The following is a 15,796-nucleotide window of genomic DNA, read 5'->3' on the forward strand; positions in this document are numbered from 1 at the left end:
AAAGCAATTACAACGTTATGGTATTGAACTACCTTATTTTATCATGTATATATTGGTAAGACCGTAAGTAAGAGCAAAACATTATATCTGAATATTTTGTTTTATGTTTTCTCTTTTTTTTTTCTTATATTCCTGTTTTTGTTCGGTCCGAAGGAATTGGCTTTTATAAATAATATAGCAGCAAATTAAATATTAATTGAAAATTGTATTAATCCTCCTCCATTTGGATTGATTGGAGCTTTGCATGATTGCATTTAGACCTTACAATTAAGCAATGGATATTGACCAATTAATGTGTAATGGGCCTCAAATTCATAATTTAGCAACGGGCCTTTGTCCATTTAATTATCAAGACTATCATACTGATATTTGGGCCGGGACCATAGATGAGATAATTTTCAATTTGTTTTGTTTCAAATTAATATAGAAGAGATAATATTATTACCAACATAGTTATACTTTTAAAATCTCTTTGCTATTATTTGTAAATCAATTTCAGATTTGCTCCCTCAAATCAGATGAAGTTTCTTGAAATGAGATCGCCGCAAAAACATTACACTACTACATGATAAGACATGAGCGACAAAGATTTATTTAAAAAAAAAAATTACAAATTTTCCTTCTAAGTTTATACTATTATATTTACATTTCTAAATTTTAAAAATTGCAACTTCATCCCATTTTTTATGTTTTATTTACTAAGACTCGTTTTAAATTTAAAAGAGAAGAATTCATGTTTCTATTGGTGACATGCACACACAAATATATGTCGAAGTCACTGTGTATTTGTCACAAATAAAGAAATGAACCATTAAAGTTATCTCATTGCATAATTATGGTTAAAACAAATGACATATGTATTGTAGTAAAAGACCATCCATATTCCAACAAAATACTCATGTGTGGGAATAGGGACCATAAGATTTGTTTTCAAATTGTATCTCAAATTCCATGTGAACTCCATGTGTATGTGTGGGAAAAGTTGAGATACTTGGATACTCTCTAAAATATTATAAGTTTCTTTTAGATTAAAATGACTTAGCTATTTTTGGGTTTTATTTTAAATGGTTAAAGAAAAATAGTTGTCAATCGAATCTAGTGATTCAAAAATCATAAGCTAACTGATAACTCAGAGATAGATTATTAGATCAATATTTCACAATTTTCTCTCAACTATTATATTAAGCATGTATCAAGTATGAAAATATTTGAGAAATATTTAATATTTTGGACAAAAAATAAAATTTTATACCGCATACCTTTAAATATTATATTAATAGTTACATATTACTAGTATTCAAATTTGTTTAAAAAAAAAACTATTTATTAAACAAAACTTATGTAATTATGAATATAAACATGTATTATTGCCTTATATTATGTGCTAAGTCTGCTAATTCAAGTAAAAAATATTAAAAATAAAATTTTATAATCATATTTCCTTAATATTTGTGTTTTCTCCAATATCTTGAATTCTCTAATATTATAAATTCTAATATAAACGAAATGAACAGTTGCAAATAAAATTAGCAACATACACACGGAGTTCGGAAAGAAGTTAAACACAATTTGAAAAAAAAAAAAAAACATAACAAGCCGTAAATTAAATAATTGGACCCCATCAGAGAATATGCATGAGTTTTAAATAAAAATCACATGAACATGCAAATGATTTTTCCATGATACACAAAGATAAGAGACTATTTTAGCATTTAAAAGACGAAAATTGAACATTATATATATGTTGTATTTGACCGCCTCTGAATTATTTATACAATTAATTTGGATATTATATTGATATATTTCCATGTTCATTCCTGCTTAATGTTATAAAACGGTATATTAATATTCCCTCTTAAGAAAAAAATAATAAAACTGTAATTAAGAATCACAATTACATAACTTCATCCAAAAGCTGGTTCTAATGAAATGTACATTATTTATGCTAATTATATATGATCGGAGCAACTAGGGCTGCAAACGAATCGAAACAAACTTAACCCACCAGAACATTTCTCATTTTTTAATACCATGATGTATAGTGGCTTGGGCTGGTTAGAAAACTAGATGGGGTATAGTGGCTTGGGTTACCAGAACATTTCTCATTTTTTAATACCGTGATGTAAAAAATACGCTCATGTTTTGCATGCTTGTTGTCCTCCATTATGAAAATCAACTAATATATGTATGTTCATATCATTCTCTTATTTTAAATGTTTATTTTACTATTCTAAAATACTTATTTTTATTATATGTGCATATTTGTTAGTAATTTTATTATTCTCGAATGACAACAATGCAACAGAAAAATGATTTTGCTTCTATTTGTGAAAAAGCCTCATATACAAAGAGTAGAAAAATAGGGACAGTGCCAAAAGACAATCATTTATTGTTTCTTTATACATCTTCCATTTATCCTGCACCAACAAAATTTTACTTTTATATGACATTTAATTGTATACATGAAGAAGAAACTAATTTCAAAATTGTAAAGCATATCAATTCTGTGACTAAATCAAGTAGAACTAGGGTGTTCTTAAGTTCTGAACTTAAGTCTAAAATCCATCAAATCAGTTTCAAATGACGAATCGAAACAATTGAAATCCACCTACCTTACGAGTGATGCATCTACATGTGAAAATTTTAATCATTCGAATTAATTTCATATAAAGTCAATCGGTCAAAATTAGAAAGTTAATAAACTAATTTTAATGCATTCATTTTTTGAACATTTTTTTGACTGCTTGACTTTATACTAAATTAATTTGAATGTTTAAAATTTTCACACGTAGACGCATCACTCGTAAAGTATGCGGGTTTCAACGGTTTGGATTCGTCATTTAAAGCCAATTTGACGGGTTTTAGACTTGAATTCACCAAGGGACTTGGTGACCTTAAGAACACCCTAGTTCTACTCGACTAAATTGTACATGAAGAGAAAATAAATGGTTTATGAAAATTGTACATTGATCCAGAAGTACTCTTTTACTATGGCAAGGGTCCCACTTTCACCTCCCATTAAATACATCCCTCTGTCATGAAGTTTAGAAAGTCATAAATTAGAATTTAGACCAAAAATTCAAAGCAGTACAGACCTCACAAACTAATGCTTTGTGCCAGAAGCACATTTATATTCAATTCTAAACACTGTAGTTCTACCTTCTAAATTTTGACATAAAAATATGACCAAAATATGATAATTCTATGCTAATTCAAAAAAATGAACAAAGGATTTGATGTACATTATGTTCAAAAAGTATAATAGCTTCAGAAGGTCCAAAGCTTGAGTCGGTTCTATTGCATATTAAATGGCTTCTTTTAGCCTTTGAGAATGTTTCAGGTCTTAAAATAAATTATGATAAAAGTGAAATGTACCCTCTCAATTTAACTAATTTAGAATGTGAGGAATTGGCTACTATTTTAGAATGCAAAGTAGCTTCTTTACAACTTACCTATTTAGGGGTACCCATTAATAACAAAGCCTTAACTGATATAGATTGGCAACTTTTAATAGATAAGATTGAAAAGAGACTTCAAAGTTGGAAATGGTTTTTACTCTCTTTAGGAGGTAGAGTCACCCTCCTAAATTTTGTGTTATCTGCAATCCCATTATATTATATGTCTATGTATAGATTACCCGCAAAAATTAGGAATAAGATAGATAAAATTAGACGTAAATTTCTTTGGCATGAGGGAAATTCCACAAGGAAAAAATATCACTTAGTAACTTGGAGGAAAGTTTGTAAAAGTAAAGACCAAGGTGGAAACAAACTATATAATAACCCGCAAGTAAAATAATTGGGAACACAATTGCATGAGTCTAAAATAAAAATCGCATGAAACATGTAAAAATGACTTTTCGATGATACAAAACATAGAGACTATTTTAGCTTTTAAAAGAGGAAAGTTGAACATTATGTTGTCATCAATTAGCATTTGACCGCCTCTGAATTAGGGGTGTAAACGGATCGGATATTGTCCGAATCTAGAAAATTATCTAAATTATCCGTTCCGTATCTATATCTAAGACTATTCATATCCGTATCCAAAAAATTATAACCGATAAGGATACAATAAGACTTTTAACTATCTATATCCGACGTTTACACTCTTAAACCATAAGAAATGTGCTATATGTTCTTAAATTTATTTATTAAATTGCATATTGTACCAATAATTTATTAAATTGCATATAAATATATATTTTGATGAATAATATAATACTATGACATAATTAGTGACTAATATTTTAATAATATAATAGATGTTTTGTAACCAACAAGTTAATTATGAAAATATCCTTATCCGTCTAGTATCCGATCCATATCCGTAACATTTAATATCCGATCCGTATCCGTATCCGAGACTATCCTTATCCATATCCGTATCTGAAAATTATAACAGATACTGATATGGTAAGACCACTATCCGATCCGTATCCGACCGTTTACACCCCTACTCTGAATGATATATACAATTAATTTGGATAATATATAGGAATGTTTCCAAATTTATCCCTGCTTATTGTTATAAGACTGTATATTACTATTTCCTGCTAAAAAAATAAAAATAAAAACTATAACTAAAATTCGTCATTCTATAACTTTGTCCATTATTCGAATGAATTTGCATGTATATATGGTAAAAATCATATTGGAAACTATTAATCTGTACATGAATCTTATAGATGTACCTAATATATTATTGAATTTGGATCTGGATTTAATATGACCAAAATCTGATAATTCTATGCTAATTCAAAAAAATGAACAAAGGATTTGATGTACATTATGTTCAAAAAGTCTAATAGGGTGGAGAAATGTAAAATATACCTAAATCCCATCTGATATGCAATAAATTAATTCAGGGATCTACATCTGAATCAATCCAAGTAACTGTTCTGTAGATAGCTCTAATTTTAAGACAATTAATGTTTTGAAGTTTGATTACCTGTAGTTAGAAATTTTATCAATTTTCATATTTATGTTAAAAGATTTTGAGGAATTATTTTAATTAATTGAATATCATATATTTTCATATTGGTAATTAAGAAGAGTAATTGATGAGCCACCTATTATATATAACTCTTACGCATGTCATTGGTTGATTCATTGAGTTAATCCTTTTGGAATACATTTCATCATGAATCAATACCATTAATCCTCCATTTGCATTGATTGGGGTTTTGCATGATTGCATTTAGACCTTATAATTAAGCAATGGGGATCTTGACCTTATAATTTAGCAATGGGCCTTTATCCATTTAATTATTTTAGAAATGGGCCTTTAGCAATAGTGATATTTCCCCGTGAGGATACATGAGATAATTTAGCTCACTTAGGCTTCCATCTGTGCCTATCCTAAAATACTGAGTTACATTATATAATATACTACAAATCTGTATAAAACACCTGCTTCTCATATACTGAGTTACATTCAAATTACAACAAATAATATTATCAAATACTCATTTAAAGCCACTAACCTTAAAAAAAAAAGATATTATCAAATACTTACAAAGTCACAACAAAAAGCAACGTACTGGCACTGCAAAACAAAGAAAATTGTCTGGAATAGCATCGCCAAATGACCGAATTGCCTAAATTTTGGGTAATGTTACTTATCCCAATCTCTTATAACATAACACATTTCAATTAGACTTCTTTCTTTTTTTTTGTTTAATCGTTCATTGTACTCTTATTTTTATTCCTATTTATCTCTTTACCGGTTTACCCTTCAATTTCTTGCTATTCCAATTCTAAGACCCATCATTTTTTATTAGATTCTCACATTCCTCTAAGCTAGCAAATGGCACAGCCATGTTTCTCTTCTTGCCTGGACCACCTACCTAAGTAGACCATCCATCATGATCGACATCATCATTACCACCATCACTGTATGTTTATATCATTGTCATCATCATCATCACTACCACCATCGCTACCATTATGTTGACCAGGAGTCTCTTCATCGGTAGCATTTCCATGTAATTCATCTTCAACCATTGATCCTAACAAAAGAGAGAGAAGGAATTTTGTAAACCTAACATGCAAAAACAAAATAGTTAACACTTTCTGCAATTACCAGTACATAATTAACAATATATATTATCCCACAATACCGAAGATTACCTGTTAAGATCAGCATAATCATTCGCCTCCCGACCTAACTTGACAGATGCGCCCAGCATCCCCTCTTCTTGATGTGACATGATGGATGCACCCAGCATCTCATCAATCTCAGCATTCTCCTCTTCTTCACCCTCCTCACTGTCTCCTAGGGCATCCGCATCACAGTCCAATAAACGGTCATCATCTGTATCTTCCTCATCATCAACCATGGCCTTCTAAGATTTGTGGTTTCTTAAGCCACTTTTGTTCACAAAATTTAACGGAGCATCTTTTCTATCCAAAGGGACCGAGCATTAAATAAAATGTAGGCACACGTGGATCCAGCGGACCATGTCTGCAAGTACGAGGTGCACTAAGGTCGATCTCCTTTATTTGGTTGCATTGGCTCGATCATTACTAAGAACAGCTAATTGCAATTGAAAAGAAAGTCAAACTATATTAGAATGTATATATGGATGGAAATCATTGGATAAAGGATGATGTCTACCCATGGGCTGTAACATTCATTTTATGATGCTGATAAAGCAATTCATGATAAATTACATGGCTTTGTATATCAAAATTGGAAGCGGAATTGATAAATTGAATATGAAATTGGAATCGGGTGAATCATTATGAATCTGCTGCACTGAATCGTATCCTGGATTTTTTCAAAAAAGTTATTTTTTAAAAAAATAGGAAAAGATAGAAATATACAAAACAAATAATTTTCAAAAAATTATGTTTAGACACAAGATTAATATAAAGCAACTTTAAATCTTAGAATCATTAAAATAGATATAATAAGATAAGAATACAATAGAAAATATTTCATTAATACTAAATCATTTTACCTTGGCGCTCGGGCTCAGAGAGAGAGACAGCGGGGGGAGGTTTTGGGCTCTTTGCTCGGGAGAGAGGGAAAGGATGGTGCGAAGGTTTAGGGTGGGGTCTAAGATGGCGATGAGGTCGGGGTCTGAGCTGAGAGAGCGAGAGAGAAAGGTGTTGGCCTATTGGGGAAAAATACTTTCAGCGACCGGCAATGGTATCGGTAGCTGATGCCCTGATTTGCTATAGTGTTTGATCTGGTCTTGGGATCTGTATAAAAGGATAAGAAATCCAATTGTGTGAATTAAAGAGAAGCCATAATGAATTTAGTGCAGATTTGATGTATGCCTAATGCAGATCTAAATATACATTCTCCATAATATTGAAAAGAACATAAATAATCAAAAATAGAAAGAGTTAGAAGAATTTGCATATATATATTAGATAAAACAGAGTAGCGAGATCGTACCTGTATTGCTCCCATCTCTGCATCCAAGTGGAGGAATATGAGATATCTTATGCCGATCTTCTCCTTGATTGGGTTCGCATCAGTGTATTAGATTTGGGCATTTGTCGATGTATAGTTCTGCAAGGTTTTTTGGTAAACCCTTTTCCGGTAATGAAAGCATCTCAGGGCAACAATTAATGTGTAGATTCTTTAAGGAAGTGAGCATATGTAATTGGGAAGGAAGGCATCCCAGCACGAAACAATCACGGAACTTGAGCCTTTTGAGGGATGTTAATTGGTTGAACCAACTTTCTTCATGTCTCGTATATTTCTTTCTACGGTAGTCTGTTATGAAAAGCGTACGTAGTGATGGCAGCATTCCTATGTTTGAGAGGCTCCGAATTCTACTGCTGCCTAGGTGCAGGTAAGTTAAAGCTGGAAAATAGTACAGGTAAGTTAAAGCTGGAAAACATTGCTCTTCATTTTCTTCTTGATAAATCCTATCAATATCTATTAGTACTTTCTCATATTAATAAGGGCCTTTAACCTTCCAACAAAGCAAATTCTTGTAACACCCAAAAGGTACATAACCTCAGGGGAATTTAAGGGAGTACGATCTAAGAGCAAAAAGTTGCAAACACGAGTTATTACTGTATAACTATGAAAATTAAATAGTGAAATTTTTAACAAGTCTAAACTAAGAGATTGAGCATCATGTAAATTGGATTCAGTACAAGCAGTTACAGGGGTACTAGACAGTTGTAAGGAGCCGGAAGCTAGATAGAGGTTTTATGTCAAGTTAAGCATCAATAAAAGCAATAAAAAAATATTTCACTAAGGACCAGCAAGTACTGTCTGGTATTTTTCCCAGTACAAGGAGAGAAAAAAATACCTGCTCAATTGTTCCAAGTGTTGATCTTCTAGAATTGCCAATCTGAAATTATCTTTAATACTTCATATCCCTGTATAGATGCCATTGTAAGTATTCAAACATATACGAAAGAATAAAAAAATGTATTTTGGTAATGTACCAAATAACATAATCTCAAATAGAGACTTGAGCTATATGTATACTAATTCCAAATCATAACCTTTAGTATTGTAGATTTGCTAAGCTTTCCTAATGGTAGCTTCTAAGAATTATAGCCTGTGCGGATTTTGATGGGATATGAATTAAAATGAGGAAATCGCAGGCAACCAGCATCAGTGGAACCATAAAGGTTACAGTATCTATATTTCAAATCCACACTCATCCTTCTCTTCGGTATCTGTTAGAGGTGACAACCTGAAACCCGACCTGACCCATGATAACCCAAATCCGACAATCATTCGAAGTCAAACTAACCTAAAACTGATCTGGACCAGACCCGTCCAATTGCCACCACTAACATATATTGTGTCAATTAAATTAAGAAAAAAAAAGCAATCGTACAACGAGAGAGTTTTCGAACTGATGGAATCTCTGAATTTTGTTTTGAAAAATTTGATTACCTATCTCCATCATTTGTTGCTTCATCATGCTAACATTGCAAATCACTGAAATAAAATCAGCATTCGTTGCTCCAGTTTAGTCCCCTTTGGTTCGCCACTAGTCGACCTCTTTCCCTTTTTCTTTCCCTGAACAAACCCCAAAATAAACATTGAATAAAAATAAAAGAAATGCAGAAACAATAATAAAATCATCCAAGCATCTAATTTAACAAAGTGCTTGATGCTCAGATTGACATAAAAGATAGCTTGACAGAAAAATAATCATAGTTAAATATTGAAGATTTTGAAGCAAAGACTGCTGTACCCAGTCACGAAAAGATGCATGATCTTTATTGTTCCTTAGTGTTGATTTCATTTATAATTGTCCATAAGAATATTTATCAAGTGATTCCTCCTTTTTCTTATATAAACATGAAAAACAAATACATTACAACCAAACTTCTTTAATATTTGTGACAATTAATTTCATAATTGACACTAATACAAACCTGTTGTAACTGTGCATTAACCTCGGAGAGAAAACCATCATCAAGGCAGCCTTCTTGCTCTCTGGTTGATGAAAGCACATTTTCAACCACAACTTGGTCGAGCTACTTAAGAAAAGATCAAATACTTTAATTAAATCGATCAATTGTACAATTGATCCTCAATTAACCCTCAATTTTTCCATCAATATAAACAATTTAGCCTCACTTTACCTCAGCTTACAAAATTTACACCAAATAAATCAAATAATTGTAAACTAACAACAGAAGATAGTTTACAAACCTCACGAGGATTAGAATCTCTTATTGTGTAAATTAGTTGGTCCACCTCGACAATTTTGCCAGCAACGATGATCTACAAGGGCATTTTCGTCAGAATAGTTTTACCAAGGATGATCTACAAGTGCATTTTCGTCAGAATAAATTTACTATATAAGAAACTATAGTTTTACTGAATAAGACTTTCGTACCAAGAACTTGATGAGCTGTCAAAATCTTCTTTGTTTCAGGATTTAGCATCTCTTGTACCAGATCATTTGCATTGTTAGAAACCCTAGACCAGGGTTCTCTTCTAAAATCAATTACTGATCTGATAATAGCTTGTACCGCAAAAAAATTAACATAAATTCATGAATCAACTCAAAAAGAAATAATTGTATAAGGGAGTAATAGCAATTGTACCAAATTCACCGCTACCAAGCTCTCGGCCAAGTTGGTACGGGTTGAGTACAGTGCTCGGTGCTTGGGGTCAGAGAGAGAGAGACAATGGGGCGAGGTTTTGGGCTCGGTGCTCGGTAGAGAGAGAGGAGGAAGGAAATGGTGGCTCAGGAGAGAGAGAGGGTTTAGGGTGGGTCTAAGGTGATGATGACGTTGGGATTTGAGGTGAGAGAGCGAGAGAGAAAGGTATTGGCCTATTGGGTCGGCGGGAGGGTTTTGACCATAGTAGGAAATATCGGTATCGGTATCAGGATCGGTCACAGGCGATACCGATATGTATCAGACCAGTATCGGACTAGTATCGGCCAATACCATAGATTGGAGCTTAACACACTATCACAAATATCGGACCAGTATCGGATCAGTCACGGCTGATACCGATATGTATCGGCCGATACGGATCGGTCACGGCCGATACGGATCGGTATCGGCCGATATTTCCTACTATGGTTTTGACCCTAAGGCGCGATGGGTTTCTATTTTTTTTGTCGCATCTAATTTTTGTGGTTTTTTTTTTAGGACAGCCACCGGCGACGGTGTAGTGTTTGATCTGGTCTTGGGATCTGTATAGAAGGATATGAAATCCAATTGTGTGAATTAAAGAGAAGCCATAATGAATTTAGTGCAGATTTTATGTATGCCTAATGCAGATCAAAATATACGTTCTCCATAATATTGAAAAGAACATAAATAAGCAAAAATAGAAAGAAGAATTTGCATATATATATTGATAATACACACCTTTGAAAGATAAAACAGAGTAAAGAGATCATACCTGCGTTGCTCCCATCTCTGCATCCAAGTGGAGGAATGGAATATGAGATATCTTTTGCCAATCTGCTCCTTGATTGGGTTGGCATCGGTGTATTAGACTTGGGCATTTGTCGATGTATAGTTCTGCAAGGTTTTGTGGTAAACCCTTTTTCGGTAATGAAAACATCCCAGGGCAACAATTAATGTGTAGACTCTTCAAGGAAGTGAGAGTATGTAATTGGGAAGGAAGGCATCTCAGCTCGAAACAATCACGAAACTCGAGCTTTTTGAGGGATGTTAATTGGTTGAACCAACTGTCTTCGTCTCTGGTATATTCTATTCCACGGTAGTCTGTTATCAACAGTGTATGCAGTGATGGCATAATTCCTATGGTTGAGAGCCTCCCAATTCTACTGTTGCCTACGTGCAGGTAAGTTAAAGCTGGAAAACATTGCTCTCCATTTTTTGCTTGATAAATATCATCAATATCTATTATTACTAACTTTCTCAGGTTAATAAGGGACATTGATCCTCCAACAAAGAGTTCTTTAATACCCGAAAGGTGCATAACCTCAAGGGAATTTAAGGAAGTATAGCTTAAAGACAAAACGTTCCAGACATGAGTTATGCTCAAGTGATGAAGGGAAGGCATCCTAACTGATACATTTTGATTAAAATAATCACTAAGGTAAGGACACTCTGACAATATAAGCTCTACCACTGATGAGGGGAAAGAATCAATAGGCAGTGTGTTCAATACACTGCACTCTTTCAAGTGAAGCTTTTTGAGGTGTGGAAATATCGGCTTGCTAGGCCCTGCATCCCCCCAGGATTCCCATGATGACATTTCAAAGAATGTCAACTCCCTCAAAGATGGAAAAGCCACATCGGAGAGACCATAAAATTCTTCACTGACCGTATCAATTAATGGTAAATCATGAAAGCTTAGAACTTCGAGGAAAGGGAGCTCTCCAAAAGCAGGAAGCCTCTTTATCCAAAAGCAGTATACATGAATAACCTTTAGATTCCATAAACCAAGATGAGGTGAGAACACCCAATCTGGATGAGGCAAGAGCCAACTTGGAAAAGATTCCAATCTGCAGCCCCCTACTTTTAGAATTTCTAAACTGGGGGTTGGCTTTAGAGCATTGAGAATCTCCCATTTTGGTCCATGTTCACTGTACTCATATCTCAACTCTAAACTTTTCAGGTACTTTTTCTTGTCTAGTTGACATCTAACTGCTTCTTCTTTACTAGATATATTATGGAGGTTAGTTAGAAGAAGGTGCCCACTGATTTCATTCATATCCCTCAGCTCACTGATCATATGCCCTTTGCTCCTTTCTACACGGAATTCCTCAAGCCCTTGGAGTTTAATTAGTTTCCCTATACTCGATATTAGAGAAATAGTGTTGGCGCTAGCATATAAATGCTGCATGTTTACAAGTTGATTCATTCCTTCAGGTAACTTTTTAAAGTTGCAGCCTCGCACATCTAGCACCTCAAGATGGCACAAGGCACAAAATTCATCTGGAATCGATTTAATACCAGTGAAAGAAAAATCCACAAATCGGAGATGGGATAATTGACATGCAACATTAATGGGTTCATTTGTTTCAAGCAAGATATAAGATAAATCCAACAAATGTAGACCATTGTATTTGGCAAAGATATTGCTGATGGATTTGGCACTGCAGTTTGTCCAATTACCAAACAAAATTACAGTCCGTAGTCTTGTACTATTCTGGCATTCCCCCTCTACCGCTGAATTATCACAATCTATTCCCATGTGGCGGGCTAACAATGGGAGCTGATTATCATGGCTTTTTACAAAACAAAATTCATTAGAGGAAACAGCAATAGCCAATTCCCGCACCAGATCATGCATGACGTATTTACCGTCACATAATGTTGGCTGAAAGAAGGATCTGTCTACGAGTTTATGAAACCACTCCCTTCCTATATCTTCTAATCTGGTTTCCCCTCTGTCAAGCCTACCCGTGTCTACTTCACCGGGTTGAATAAACCCATGTGCAATCCACATCTGAACCAATCTTTCCGTTTGAAATACATACTGTTTTGGAAATATGGAACAAAATACAAAGCACTGCTTTAGCTCAGGATCCAAATAATTATAGCCAACGCCAATCGATGGAAGGATGCCCTTGCAGGCCTCTTCTATGTTCCACCAATCACTTCTAAGAATATCTTCCCAGAATTTTCTTTCTAACTTTTTATTCAGCAAGGTCCCAATAACCTCACCTGCTAAAGGCAACCCATTCAACTTTTCAGCAATCTTTTTACCAATAAGTTTCAAGTTAAACAATTCCTGTTGTTTTGAGGGATGCATCTTTGATTCCCCTATTTTGAAACCAGCAAATGCGTAATGTTCAAAAAGTTCCAGAAAGGATTCTTTTTGCATAAGTTCCAGTGTTACTTCAGGCACAGTTCTTATTGTGTTTGCAATGGTTGTGCTCTGGGTGGTTACAACAACAACACTTCCAATCTCCCCATAATTTAGCACAGACACCAGCTCACTCCAATTGAGCTTTGTCATATCCCTCAAGTCATCTAAGATTATTAAGAATCTGTGATTTTTTATTGTTTCTTTAAGCTTCTTTCCAACATTTTCTAAATTCATCAATGAGTCAACCATACCACCATCAAAAGAACATAATATGTCTCGCATGATTTTCTTAGCATCACTATTTTCTGAGACATAGACCCAGGCTCTAAGAACAAAATGCTCTTCCACTTTGTCATTGTTATAGATCTTTTTAGCAATGGCAGTTTTCCCAACTCCACCTACACCAACAATGGAAAATATCTCTGGTTTCTGATTGATGATGGAAATAGGTTCTGGCGCATTACCATGTATAGCTGTCTCACTAACCTTTGATTTGCCAATTGTTGCCCGAGAGCTGCTACTTGCTTCTCCTCTTCCTTTAAATATGTTGAATAACATGTGCAAATATGACCTGGAGCGGCTACTCGCTTCTCCTATTGCCTGTTGTGAATTAGGATCATCTAAATCCTCATTGTTAAAACCTCCATATAAAACTAAAAGGTTAAATATCATGTCCAAGATTAACCTGATTTCTCTATCGCGGCCAATTATTTTTACACCAGAGGCTAATTTGGAGCTTGTTTCCAAACCAAGATTGTCCAAATGTTCTTTCCCTTTATTACTATCAATTAATTTAATGAAATCTCCCACGCCCATGCACACCTTATCAAGCTTATTCACAACAGATTTCAACTCCGTCAAATCGTTATCAGAAAAAATCAGAGTTTTAACCATCTTAACAGATGAGGAAACAATTTCACTAACCTTACCCTTTCCCTTGATACTCTCACGAATACTCTTGGCCTCAAAGTTATCCAGAGCATCTTCTGCCTCATATGCAGCATTTTTTAGCTGCTCCAGCCAGTTCGTCAGACCCGTACCAGTAATTTGCCGCTTCTCGGCTGCTTCAATCACGCTTTGGATGCGGGGAAGTTGAATCCCCAAGTTTGTGAGCATCTCCTCGGTCTTGGTGTGCAGATCTTTGTTGTCGCGGAGGTAGGAGTATCCCAGATCAACCACCTTGCCAATGATGGCAATTGCAGACCTCCCTCCAATAAACAGCTCAGCTCCAGTCATTTTAAGAGAAACAAGCAGCAAAGAAAAAGAGAGGGGAAGGAACTAAGGGATAAAGAAGGTTGTGGTCAATGGAGTGTACGGGGGAAGAAAGAGTTACAGGGAAGGAGAAATATGTGGATCCAGAAAAATCACCTTTCAAGATATGTGGGCACCTCTCTTTTTTCAGTGGAGCATCTCATTGAACAAGTGAATCCGAATTAAATTACAGCAACAGTTGATAATTTAGGTAAGATCGTACGTAAGAGCAAAACATTATATCTGAATATTTTGTTTTTAGTTTTTTTTCTTCTCTTTTTGTTTTTTTTTTAAACAAAAAAGTCTCTGACAAATTGGATATTAAATAACTTCAAGTTTTTATTTTTTTCAAAAATAGAAGGATTACAATATTTTCTGTATTTATCTGGAAGTGACTTTTGAACCGGGATCAACAACTCAGATTCAAAATATTTTTATTTTTTTCCAATAACACATAAATAAATATTTTAATTTTTCTTACTGTCACGAAAAATCTATCTTGAAAAATGTTGATCCGAGTTACTTGTCGCTGTCTTTCTAGTAAATCAAATTATATAGTATTTCATCTATTTTCAAATAAATATATGAAATATTTCTAATATTTCAATACAAAAAAATAAATAAATTATAACATTTTTGTTTTGTAAAACAAAAAAAAAACTTAGAAACCGGCAATTTTATCACCGGTGTTAGAATCCGGTTATTTTTCTACCGGTTTTGACAAGCTTCAAACCAGAAACTTTATTTCCATAAAGTTAGCCAGAAACCGGAAAAAAAAAATACTTGTTTGGGCAGATTTCGAATTCCAACGCAAAGGAGATAGTTTTTGAAATTAATTATTAATTTTGAATATTAATAAAAATTCCGGATACTATGAAAAAGGAACGTTGAACATTTATGTTGTCAATTAGCATTTTGTGACCTCTGAATTATATACACAATTAATTTGTGATCTATTTTTTAATACCATGATGTACAAATACCATGTTGTGATCTCTGAATATTCCGTGACCTCTGAATTATATACTTCCTATCCTGTGATCTATTGTTTAATACCATGATGTAAAAAAATATCCTCATGTTTTGCATTCTCTTTTTTTAAATGTTTATTTTACTATTCTAAAATATTTATTTTTATTATATGTGCAAATTTGTTAGTAATTTTATTATTCTCTAATGACAACAAAAATGATTTTGCTTCTATCTGTGAAAAAGCCTCATAGACATAGAGTATAAAAATAGGGACAGTGCCAAAAGATAATCATTTCTTGTTTCTTTATACATCTTCAGCACCAACAAAATTTTA

The 15,796-nt window shown here is 33.7% G+C and overlaps 1 protein-coding gene across 2 annotated transcripts in view; it reads right to left on the reverse strand.

Moving 5' to 3' along the window:
* LOC144545960 (putative disease resistance protein RGA4) overlaps window positions 1-14,585 on the reverse strand; it is a 35,547-nt gene extending 20,962 nt beyond the window's left edge. Inside the window, exons 1-11 of one of the 2 annotated variants that reach the window (XM_078294506.1) lie at window positions 10,855-14,585; window positions 9,833-10,642; window positions 9,646-9,759; window positions 9,366-9,467; window positions 8,684-9,003; window positions 8,279-8,348; window positions 7,408-7,821; window positions 6,965-7,208; window positions 6,132-6,537; window positions 5,514-6,010; window positions 5,390-5,466 (exon numbers count right to left, since the gene is read on the reverse strand). In XM_078294506.1, the coding sequence (XP_078150632.1) occupies window positions 10,595-10,642; window positions 10,855-14,475 (3,669 nt within the window). In that variant the 5' untranslated portion in view covers window positions 14,476-14,585 and the 3' untranslated portion in view covers window positions 5,390-5,466; window positions 5,514-6,010; window positions 6,132-6,537; ... (5 more) ...; window positions 9,646-9,759; window positions 9,833-10,594. Of the gene's footprint in view, window positions 1-5,389; window positions 5,467-5,513; window positions 6,011-6,131; window positions 6,538-6,964; window positions 7,209-7,407; window positions 7,822-8,278; window positions 8,349-8,683; window positions 9,004-9,365; window positions 9,468-9,645; window positions 9,760-9,832; window positions 10,643-10,854 lie in introns of those variants that run through there. The other variant, XM_078294507.1, reaches the window with a different exon arrangement.
* Window positions 14,586-15,796: the final 1,211 nt, after the last annotated feature.

Source organism: Carex rostrata, chromosome 28 (assembly GCF_964058835.1).
Source record: "Carex rostrata chromosome 28, lpCarRost1.2, whole genome shotgun sequence".
Lineage (NCBI taxonomy): Eukaryota > Viridiplantae > Streptophyta > Magnoliopsida > Poales > Cyperaceae > Carex > Carex rostrata.